At 41.9% G+C, this 12147-nt stretch overlaps 1 protein-coding gene across 2 annotated transcripts in view; it reads left to right on the forward strand.

Moving 5' to 3' along the window:
- The first annotated feature begins 2 nt into the window (after window positions 1-2).
- COG5 (component of oligomeric golgi complex 5) overlaps window positions 3-12147 on the forward strand; it is a 310045-nt gene continuing 297900 nt past the window's right edge. For both annotated transcript variants that reach the window (XM_048836332.2, XM_048836333.2), the window contains exons 1-3: window positions 3-159; window positions 1530-1669; window positions 3591-3648. In XM_048836332.2, the coding sequence (XP_048692289.2) occupies window positions 18-159; window positions 1530-1669; window positions 3591-3648 (340 nt within the window). In that variant the 5' untranslated portion in view covers window positions 3-17. The remainder of the gene's footprint in view (window positions 160-1529; window positions 1670-3590; window positions 3649-12147) is intronic.

Raw genomic sequence — 12147 nt, forward strand, 5'->3', positions numbered from 1 at the left:
CACCACGGAGGCGCGGGATGCTGGCGTTGCCGCTAGCCGGTCGCTTATGGATGACGTCAGGGTCTCCGGGAGCTGCCAGCATGGAAGAGGCGGCGGGAGGCGGCGGCGCCGCTGCTGCTGCTGCCCTGGGACTGGCTCTCGGGGAGCTGCTGGGGGACGGTGAGGAGGGGCTGGCGCGGGGTCCGTGCGGGAGCAGGCGGTGCGGGGTAATAGTGAAACTGGGGGCTGCGGGGACACGAATGGGGGGGAGCTGGGGGACCTCGGCAGCAGAGGGTCTGAGGTGAAGCGAGGGCCCCGGGCAGCCGGGCTCTGCTGGGGGCACACGGGGCTTTGGGCAGCAGAGGGGCCCTGCGGGGGACTGGCACTAGGCTAGCGGTGCGGACTGTGTTGCTTTGCCAGCCGGACTAGGGACCCGAGGCTCGAGGCGGAAGAGCTGGAGGCTGCGGAGGAGTTTGCTCTGGGGGCAGGGTATCCCTCTCACACCTGCCTCTGCGTGCGTGGCTGTCTTGCTGCTCCTGCAGGTCTCCAGGCACCAAGCTCACGGTCTGTCCTGCTGGCTGGAAAGAGGGGGTAACTGCTCTTGCTGGGAGTTTTTCTAGTCCCTGTGCTTCAGGTTTATCGTGGCATCAAATTATTAGGAATTGTGTTGTTGCTGGTGGCCCTTTCCAGCAGCATCCCTTGTGTGTATATTGTGGGGGGCACAAGGGGGCTCCTTCTTACTGCATGTCCTGTTAGTCCCTGTATACAAGGCTTGCTAGCTCAGGAATTCCAGGTTCCTAGTCTGTCCTCTGATTACATTTTCCTCTCTCTAAGAAGGGAGATCCCTGTATTTAAATTGTGCTGATGTTACTGTCCTCTTGTTATGTGGATTGATTGCATGTTGGAATTGCCGTCTTCTCTTTAAAAAGCAAAATCTCATTATGAGAGTTGTCTGTATGCCTTCTCTTCAATTTGTATCGTAATGGCTAGAATAAACTAAAAGAGCTAGGAGATGTAATAAATAATTGTAACCATTGTTAATGTTTAGAGTCTCTGGTTTAGTTCTGACGTGGATCACAAATGAAATTCTTTCGGTGGTTTTAATTTTAGTTCTATAGAAATTAATCCGTTTACAAGACTGTGATATGATTTGATGGAGTCAGTTGCAATTGTCAGTTTTCTGATTGAGATTCATGGTAGTTTTACTCTGGGTAAAACTTCATCTTATTTAGCTTACAAAATTCTGAAGAGGAAATGGGAAGTATAGTTTTAGTGTAATGCATTCCTGAAAAGCTGGCTTTATCCAGTTTTGGATTTAGGCAACAGGACATGGGCAATAAAAATGATGTGGTCAAGCATGTCTCCTTTAAATTAGCTATTTTTACTAAAGGTTGCTCCTTAAATCAATGTCCAGTTATATTGTAGAAACCAGATCACACCTGCTAATAAAATGGGGTATAGATCTAGTGTACCCGCAGTTCTTTACATCCTCAAATATGTATGTATCTTTTGTGGTATGAAAAATAAACCGCTTAAAATATATTTTTCAGAATGTTACGCTGATTTTTTAAGAGAAGACTTCGATGTAAAGACTTATACTTCTCAATCTATTCATCAAGCTGTGATAGCTGAACAGTTAGCAAAACTTGCTCAAGGAATCAGTCAACTGGATAAAGAGCTACATTTACAAGTAAGTGCCAGATATGTCATTTGTTTCTGGGCAATCATGTACAAACATAGTTTAAAAGTTCAGTATTTCAGTCTTGCATGCTCCTAAAGTTACCCTACATTCTCAGCAACTAGCGACTAAGGGTATGCCTACACAGTTCACAGCAGTGAGCCTCCCAGCCCAGGTCCACAGTCTTGGGCTTGCACGAGTGCTCTAAAAATAGCTGTGTAGGCAGCACTTGAAGTTGCCTCCCTAGTTTTCAGAGTCCGAGCTGCAATTTCAAAGCACTGTCTAGAGCTGTTTTTAGAGCACTAGCATGAGCCTGAGTCTGTTAACCTGGGCTAGGAGGCTCTTTTCCACGGGCTACCTAGTCATACCTACTGTGTGTCTTTCAAGATTAACCACAGTGCTTGTTTGATGCACTTCCTCCTCTCGTCTGCTTTCTGACATTTTCATCGGGAACTGGTTTTTAAAAAATTACCTGTTACAAACATAAGACAAATCTAAATTTATATTATTGAGTGATCAAGTAACTGATAGTGATTATTTGGTACTTTCAGAAAGATTCTGAGCTTCTTGAAGGGGGAACATGTGTAAAATAGCTACACAGAGAAACTGTGTACTAATGGATGATATGAAATATTCAATAATGGTTGCAGTTAGTAAATAATGTAATACATTTATAATTTTAGCTTTCTATTTAAGGGGTGTAGTTCTTTGTTTGCATAACCAGTGCCATTCCCAACACTCATGCATCTATATCTAAGGCCCTACTAAAATCATGGTCTGTTGTGGTCAATTTCACAGTCAGAGGATTTTTAAAATAGTCAGTTTCACGGTTTCAGATGTTTACATCTGAAATTTCACAGTGTTGTAACTGTTGGGGTCCCTACCCAAAGAGAGATTGCGGGGGGGTTGCAGGATTGCCACTCTTACACTGCCTTAAGAGCTGGGTAGCGCCCTTGGCTGGATGTCGCCAGTCCTGCCCCTCTTCTACAATTGCCAGATATCGAGGGGAAGGAGAGACCAGGCATCACAGTTTGTGATGCATTTTTCATGGCCATGAATTTGGTAGGGCCCTATGTATATCTATCAGGTGTAGAATACACCCGTAAATCTGGGATTTTCCTCATAGGAATTGCATTTTCTTACTATTAGTGTTTGTTAGCAGAAGTAATAGAACAGCAAAACACTTTCTCAGAGCTGCGTGAAAGATCTCCCTTCTTGTGTGGAACATCCTTTGACACCAATAGAAGAACATTCATATAAGGAGAGCAGAATAGCAGAGTTTCAGATCTATTGTGCATATCTAAGAGGATGATTGTCCTAAAGATAGAATTAACTGGAAATACTTTACAGGGTGTGGTGGCACTGTGGGCTAGTTAGAAGCTTCTCTCTTCTAGAGACTTGTGTAAACGTTTTGTTCATGTCCCAGCTGTATAAGAAACTTGAATTTTTCTCAATTTATCCCTTGTAAATGTTTTTCCACATCACATATTTAACTAAATTTTCTAAACCCAGGATGCCAGTTGAGTCAAAATATGAGAAGGAGACAAGGACTAAGGTTAATTACTGGATGGTGGGTAAACTCATCATCTGCTGTAATCTGCCTGGCTAGATCAGGTGCTGAACATTAATTCAGAAAAAAATAATTGAATAAATAAAACGTTTGTATTAATAAAATAAAATGTTGGTGCTGACTGTGAAGATTCTCATCTGATTTAAAACTTATTATGGACACAAATGAGTTTACAAGGTAGAGGGGTTTGTCTGTAAAGCAGGGGGGAAAAATAGAGAGATCTCTTATCACTCAGGGATTCTTCCTACCTTACGAATCACTGTTCTCTTTTAAACCCACTCATGGATATATGCTTAAAGAAAATCTGAGTTTGTATTGTTGGAATTAGCCTTTCAAGTAATGATTGGTGGTCTCATTTTTCAGGTAGTTGCAAGACATGAGGACTTATTGGCACAGGCAACTGGGATTGGATCTCTGGAAGGTATAAATTCATTTTATGCTGGTTAACTTTTAGTATAATGGAGACACTGTTAATAGCTTCATAGTTAAGGTGGCATCAGACTGTTGAGTAGTTATCTTACTGGACAGAGGTCTTACTTTATTAACACATGGCAGTTTTCTTTAGTGTCGGCAGATGGAGCTGTAAGGAGAGTATTTTGTTAATACTTTTTAACGTAATTACACTATAGGGAGATTTGTTAATAGAAAGAATGTTCTAAGCAACTTAAATAATGCAATCAAGTTTCTGTAAGTATCTTGAAAACTCACATTGTTCTAAAAATTCCATATAGTAGCCTCCAGTCTGTCAACTAACACACCATACAGCTACATCTTGCCATGAATACCAGCTTTGTGAATGATGGAACATGTTTCTAATGTCATTTAATCTACAAATAAAAACCAAAGTAATTATTTTGTGGTCTTAATTGCATCACTTCCTTTTTGTAGTAAGAGGCTGCAAAATTAAATACAGATTTTTGACTCCACTGGTTGGGGTCTGGTATAATACCAATTGCTGATCAAAAAGTCCTTATTTGGGAACTGTCATGTCTGCATAAAAAACTGGTCATTATGTGGTTCTTCAAAATAGATATAAGGTTTCAGAATCTCACTTACTTTAAGATTACATTTTGGGTCCCATTAGCCCAGGGGTTCTCAATCTTGGGGTCAGGATATTGCATGGGAGTCAGGAGCTGTCAGCCTCCACCCCAAACCCTGCTTTGCCTCCAGTATTTATAATGGTGTTAAATATATAAAAAGGTGTATTTAATTTAGAAGGGGGGGTCTCACTCAGGGGCTTCCTATATAAAAGGGGTCACCAGCACAAAAGTTGGAGAACCACTGTATTAGCCCTTACAGTCTTGCTAACAGTCTTGCTTGGTGGCATCTGCGATTTTATGAGTGTACTCTCCACTCCCTTGTCCAAGACACGTAATGCAAATATTGAATGGTACAAGACCCTGAACGGATCCCTGCAGGACCCCACTAGATATGACCTCCCAGTTTGACATCAAACCATTGATAGCTACTTTCTCAGTACAGGCTTTCAACCAGTTCAACAGTTATAACCTGGTTAAAACTGATAAATGTGCTAACCAGATGCCAGGGGATTTGTGTCCCCCCCTTTTCCTCTTCTGATTTTCTAATTTTCAGCAAAATCAAAAGGGCTCTAGCCTCTGATGCCTAGAACAATCCTGGAAATTTTGGAATTAAACTGATGTGCTGTTCAAGAGTTACTGTGTTACAGCCAGGCAGACAAGCAGAGAAGTGTGTCTGCCAAAAAAGAAGAAAAATGAGTTGTCAGACTTGTGTATCAAAATTGCTAAACACTTCTCCTCAACTCAGCAGTGTCAACCCTTAAAATGCTAGTGTTTTCTAAATTGCCAGGCAAATGAATGCTTAGGAAGATGGTTTGTACTCCACATTCAAATGATTGAAATGGGCAAGTGTTGATAAACATCCCCCAGTCACACTGTCACCCAGTAGCAGTTTGTCCCCAGTTGAACTTAAATGCCCTAAAACCGCGCTTGGTTTTGAAGGCACTCTACTCTTATTGGGAAGTCTTAACTATGGAACTTGCTTGGAGACTTCGCTCTATGATGGCAAAGTTATTTAAACATTAATTCAGCCTTGAACCACTCCTATTCAGTATACATGGTAAGTTACCCACATTTTGAAACTAATGAAAATAAAGTATGAAGAGGTTAAATGACTTGTCCAAGTCATACAGTGTGTCTGTTTCAAAACTGGCATCAGAGTTTGGGTTGCCCAACTCCAGTCCTGTGGTCTCACCTCTGGTTCATCTGCCTTCTTTTGAGTTCAATTCATATCTTACAAACTATAACCACAAATTGCAATTGCATCCTTCTTTATAGTACTATATGCTGCTCTCTTTGACTCTGTTGCTGGAATTGTGTTCATAAAGATAGTTCTAATTCCCTCCCCCCAGCCCCAGCAGCTCATTTAGTGAGAAACTGTGCATTAGTTTTTGCATGTCAGTATTCCCAAAGCTGCACATCCTCCTGCTCCCTGGGCACTGAATTGCTACCACTTGGGTCTCTAACCTGAATGGCTAGGGGTGCCTTAGATATAGATTCATAGGATGTAGATATTAAGACACCAAAATGGGGCCTGATACTTGGGTAATGGGAGTGGAGGGCAAATTCTGATTTTACATTTCTTTAAAGGTACAAACCTTAAATTCCCAAAGTTAAGGTTTTATTATTTTTTAACATTTCACCTCCTCCCCCCGCTCCCCCAAACGAAATAAAACTTTTATCCGTCAATCCACCTGAAATTTCTTAAATTTGCTCCTCCATCTATATAGAGACCTTTTTTAATAAAAAAAAAAGCAAAAAAAAAAAAAAAAGCTGGGGGTTTTTGGTCTTTTTGGGGTTGGGATTATACAACATATTTGAGGGATGTTAGTAAAGTACTTCAATTTTAAACAGTTAAAAAAAATCTTTGTCAGTCTGAAAAGTGGCTTGGCCTAGGGACTTCAAATTTGTTTAATTTTAGTTGGCCTTAATGAGAACTGATGCCATCTAAATTTCATTATAGAATTAAAATCTTTAACAATATAATTTCTCTCCATGAATTGCAATAGCTGCTTTGGATCACATGAAGAAAGCCTAGCCTGAAAGATACCCTGGGGATATCCTAATAAGCTCTGGTATAGGTGAAAGGCACTGCATAGAGGCACTATAGACTAGTGGACTCAGTAGAGGGCTAAAAGCCAGAAGCGTATAAATTCTATTCTCCGCTCTTCCACCCTGTATAGCCTTAATAATTAAGCTTGTATAGCCTTAATAATTAAGCCTTGTGGTTTTTGTCCACTGATCTCGTAGAGCTGTGCAAAAATTAGTTATGCCTAATGGACTCCCCGTAAGGTAGGGAAGTAACTCATTGTCCACAAAAGTTGAATGATTTGTCCAAGGTGTTACAGCAAGTCTGTATCAGACTAGAATCTTGACGGTCAGTCCCTATACTCTAGTCTGGATCACATTACATCCCATGGAAATTCATTTAGGCAAGACTGTGAACCTCTCCATGGCTCTGTTTTTAATTTTTGCTTGTTTTTCCCTACCTTTTCTTTGTATCCTAGCTCTGCTACCTTCCAGAGCACATGGATGATAAAACCTAGGAAACAATGTGCAGCTTGACAAGTGGTATGGTTTGATGGGGTGGACTGGATTGAGCTAGTGGGGAGAGAGAAGTTTTCGCCATGCAAAAACTGAAAGGCTTAAGGTGGCCACCTCACAACTTCCAAGCAAATACACCAACAAAACACTGTGGTATTTTTTTTCTATTGCCACAAAACAGTGAATTCATGAATAAAAATGTAAGGTGGAGTTAGGGTTGCAAATACCTTTTTAAGAAGGAAACTTTAATAGACTAATGTTGTTTAAAAGGTGAGAGAGCCAGGAAATTCAAAGGTAAAGTTACACTAAAAACGAATAACTCTATCAAATACTAGAAATTTTAGAAATATAAAGTTACAGTTCCACAAAACAGCCTTAACTCTGCCCTTCATCCAAATTGATGACATGGTCTGCACACCATTTATCTTCCATATTGACAGTATTCACAGAGTAAAAAATACTTAAATTTAAGTTGTTACTTAACATTCAAAATGGATGGATACCAAAGAAAATCAGCATGTATGTATGGGGGAATCAGACAGTCTGAGATTATGGAAATATTCAAATATCCTCACAGCCTGCAGACTCTTTTAAATGCATAAGAGTGAAATATCTCCTTAATCATTCAAAAAGCCAACCTTAACTATCCCCCTATTCTCACCTGTAGAACAGAAGTCTCTTAAAAAACATTTACCCTTTCTGCATCCCATGCGTTTCTGGTATGGGCTACAAACTAATCTGGCCCAGAGAGCATTCACAGATTCCTTAGCCCAATGTGACCAGAGGTCTCGACATCTCTTGTATTATACTCCATGGATGGAACAGATTTTTTTTTTCCTTCTAGCTCCAACATCCCAATTTTCTATTATTGTAAGGAGACCACTTTATATTAGTAGTGGTATTGTGGGATCATTTTAATAGCGCTATAGCACTGCCCTGCTACTATTCTTCCAGCAGAAGCCAGAAAACCTAGCCTTTTTAACCAACTTTCCACTATATATTCCATATTCATCTTCCTCATGTGAGCTGGGAATCACATGTCCTCTATTCTATATATTAAATGGAAAAAAACCCCTTTGTTATTGCAGAGTTAAGATTGTCCAGTGATCACTTGTGCCTTTTCAGAAGTTTGAATTTTGCTGAACTCTGTAAACCAGGAAATTCAGAGTAAATGCCCACACAACTTTGTCTGTCTTCCCAGAACTGGCATTGGCCACTGGGAATTATCTGCATGCACTGGGATAGGTGTAGCTGTCCTGAAAGGTGGAGGAATAAGTTGGAGCATTTTGGGGGGAGCTGTGGTTGTGATATGGGGAGATCTGAGTCCGAGTCCCCACATGTGTATCAAAGGACAGGTGCTTGTGTACCTTGAGGTTCCGGTCTGCATCATTTCAGTACAGAATTGCGTAGGCTGTCAGTGGCAGAGCCACTTCTTGCCATGGGTATTGGAAGTGTTGAGGTGGGATATGAGAGCAGTCTGACTTTAATGATGGATAGGGAAAGTATAGATTTAGGTGGGACGCTATGTGCAAGCATGATGGGGTTGTAAAAATTTTTCCATGTGTAGTTTTGAGCATAAGGCAGGTGCAGGTAGCACCTGTCCATTACAGTGAAAAGGTAGAGTTGGAAGTTGTGTTATGGGTGTATTGGGGCATCAGTCTAAGAGGAGAGAATTAATATTATGTGACCATTTACCTTAATTCTGTATTTTCTGGTTTTCAGAAGCTTGAGTTTTGCTGAACTCTGAAGGGGCACAGGCTATCCCTGCTTAACTCTGCATTAACAAATCTTTTGCAATTTAATTTCCTCCCTTTTTTTAAGCAGAAAGAAAAATGCTTGTTGGTAGGAGTTAATCCTTTAGGCAGTTATTGTTCTTACCTAGACTTAGTTAATGTGCTACTGAGGCTAGGTAATAATAAGAAGACCTAGCTTTTATATAGTGCTTTTCAGCAATAGATTTCAAAGAACGTTACATCATTATCCCAATTTTACAGATGGGAAAACTGAGGCACAGAGGGGTGATGTGACTTGCCCAGGGTCACCCAGCAGACTGGTAGCAGAGTTAGAAATAGTCCTAGACAGTGGTCTTTGCACTAGGAGACAGAGTTGCAGTGTGATTCCTTAAGTGCTCCTTCCCCTTCCTTCCACCCTTCTACATTTTGTTGCAGTAGAATGGGGTAATGATTGAAATGTTTTCATTGTGTAGTTGCTAACGTGCCCATGAGAAAAAATCTCATCCATGGTTTGTCCTAAAATCTTGACAGTTTTATTACATGGTTGTTAAAGTAACTCTAACTATGTTGGAGAGACACATACACCAGTCTTCTTTCTCCACTCCCTGCCCCCACCGTTCTTTGCAACATGTAGCCCCACCGCCACCATTCCGAGATCCCTCTCCCCTTCCCATCCTGTTAAGCCATTAGATGGCACTGTAGAAGCCATTAACATGTAAGAAGCTGCTCCTTGCAGTCTCCTGCCCTATGCTCCTGTATACACACATCTCAGACAGCAGCTTACTGGAAGGCCACATGTTACCTTGGTTATCTAGCCTAAGATGCACACTGAGCTGGACTCCTCACTCCCATTGCCTACCCACAGCTGGGACTCTTGCTGGCCCTGCTTCAGCCAGGCTTCCCCAACATGCCCCACATCCACCCCATTCCTCCCTCCTCCAACTGAGGCCCCTCCCCACTCAGTCTGGCCAGCCTTCACCCACACACAAGTGGTCATGTGTATCTGAGCTGTTCATTTTCTGGGCTTCCCAACCTTACATACAACAGAGGCAGTGCTCCATTATAATCTTGTATGAAATTAGAGGGAGAAGGAGTGGAGAGGATCCACATACCTCTCAGCAGCATAAAAGGCTCAGAAGGGAGTTAAGTGGCCCATTCATCTGAATGAGATACATTCTCTTGCAGTTGATATTTTAAAGACTACCAGATTTATTTGGGCATAAGCTTTCCTGGGTAAAAAAACCCACTTCTTCAGATGCATGGAGTAAAAATTACAGATACAGGCATAAATATATATTGGCACATGAAGAGAACCTTACAAGTGGAGAACCAATGTTGAAGGCCAATTTAGTCAAAATGGATGTAGTCCACGCCCAATAATTGATGAGGAGGTGTCAATAGTAAGAGAGGAAAAATTGCTTTTGTAGTGAGCCAACCACTCCCAGTCCCTATTCAAGCCCCAAAAGGTCACACCCTTGTAGATTGACTGGGGCCCCCCAAATAGTGATGCATGCACACACACGGGAGGGGAATGTGGGACAGACAGGTACCCTGGCCCTATTCTCCATGTGATCCTTCCGCTCTCCCCACAATCTCGCCTCCTGTTCCCATCTACACTTCCACCCCTTACTACCCTCCTTCCCAGCAAGCATTTGCTTTTTCTAAAACTACAACAACAAATAGTTTCAGTGCCTTCTGAATACAGTATTCTGCCATGCTCAGATTGTTTCCCCAAATAAAAATCCCCCTTTGTTAGAGGCAGATTGGAGCATTATGCCTGTTTAACATCTACCCTGAATTTGGATTTGAACTTTCAGTGCTTGAACTTGATGACTGTCATGTACCCTCAGAGCCACCTATCTTCTGTGATATAGAGGTAGTTTTCCAAATAGTTGGCCTCTCTGCACATGCTCCATGTAATCTATTAGGCGTGTAAACCTTAGTGTGTCTAACAGGAGAATATCAGTGTGGAAGGCTACTGAGTAACAAAATGGTGGAAAATGCCAATGATCTTGGAGAACCTGGTTAGTTAGTTTAGTTTAGAATAACTCAAGTACTGACCTTGAAGGAAAACACTGGTGTACTCTAAATTGAGCGAGAGCTGAGATAGCAAATACTGGTGATTATGACCAAGAGAAAGCTGAGGAATGACCCCAAATGTGAGTGTGGAGAATCTAGGCAAACACTTGAACACAGCCTGATGCAGTGCCCCCTGTCAACATCACATACTCCTGAGCAGCTATTCAAGATAAGTGACAATTTTGGGTATTGATTGTGGCTTTGAAGCAACAAGCGATGATGATGAACTAAAGAAGAAACTCATTTTCAAATGCTATTTAGTTTGATTTCCTCCAAAGGGTTGATGAGTGCCGTGCACTCTGTTGGGGTAACCACGGAGTATTTCAGATGATGATCTGAGCCCTGGTTTGATCTCTATCTGTGAGCAAAAAAAGTCAGTGTGTAACGTTTCAGGAAAAGCTGGTATTGACGGGGTTTGCATCTTGGGGCTCAGATGGCCCCAAATTTGGGTCCTCACAGTGTCCTTTGCCCCCTTAAGGCACACCACATTTCAAGGCAATCCGATTAACCATATGGATTTTAGTCCACTTAGAACAGTCGAGCTTTAAACAGAAAGCTGATCTTAACTATAGCAGAACTGTTTCTCTACTGTAATAAATGATAACTGGGATGTTCAAAGGCCTGTAATAAATCCATTTAGAACGTCTCAATTTATGAAGGAGAGAAGAGTTGACATGTTTATACAACGTATGAGGATTCATCTGTAAACAAAGACTAAAAAAAGTGTGAAGATTTAGTATATGTGAACAATAAGAATATGCCTGTGAATGGAGGGTGGCTATCTGTTTGGGGCAGATTTAAGGGTGTTTGTTGGAGTGTGTAATATTGTATTTTGTGTTTATACAGTTAAGTAGTTTGAATTGGGAGTACTTGCATATTTCTCTACATCCTTTTCAGTTCACTCTGACGGATTTTTTTTTTTTTTGTACTGCAAAGTAAAGAGAAATGTTAACTAAAAACCTTAAGTTGATAGTTTGTGTCTGAACTTCTTTGTTTTGCTTTGGCTTTAAAATAATAATAATAAAAAAAACTATTGGGCTAATAAGGTGCTACAGAGCTGTGGTTTTTGTGGAACTTGTGTGCTCAGCAGGAGGCCTAGGAATTCACGAACATCCCCATCTCTGCCACCGTATTGGAGGAATTGCAAGGGACCTGCATCATCTTTCTTTGTCGATTCTGCAGAGTTTTGGTCCTGCTGAAGCCCTCATCTGCCACGCCCCAAACCGCTGCCCTGGCTTTGATCTCCTTCTTGCCCTCCGAACCCCTCGATCCTAGCCCGGAGCACCCTCCTGCACCCCAAACCTCTCATCCCCAGCCCCACCCCAGAGTCCGCACCCCCAGCCTGAGCCCTCACTCCCCTCCCCCAGCCTGGAGCCCCCTCCCTTACCCCTAACTCCTCATTTCTGGCCCCACCCCAGAGCCCACATGCCCAACCAGAGCCCTCACCCCCTCGTGCACCCCAACCCCAATTTTGTGAGCATTCATGGCCTGCCATACAATTTCTATTCCCAGATGTGGCTCTCGGGC

The sequence above is a fragment of the Caretta caretta genome, chromosome 1, assembly GCF_965140235.1.
Source record: "Caretta caretta isolate rCarCar2 chromosome 1, rCarCar1.hap1, whole genome shotgun sequence".
In the NCBI taxonomy this organism is placed as follows: Eukaryota; Metazoa; Chordata; order Testudines; family Cheloniidae; genus Caretta; species Caretta caretta.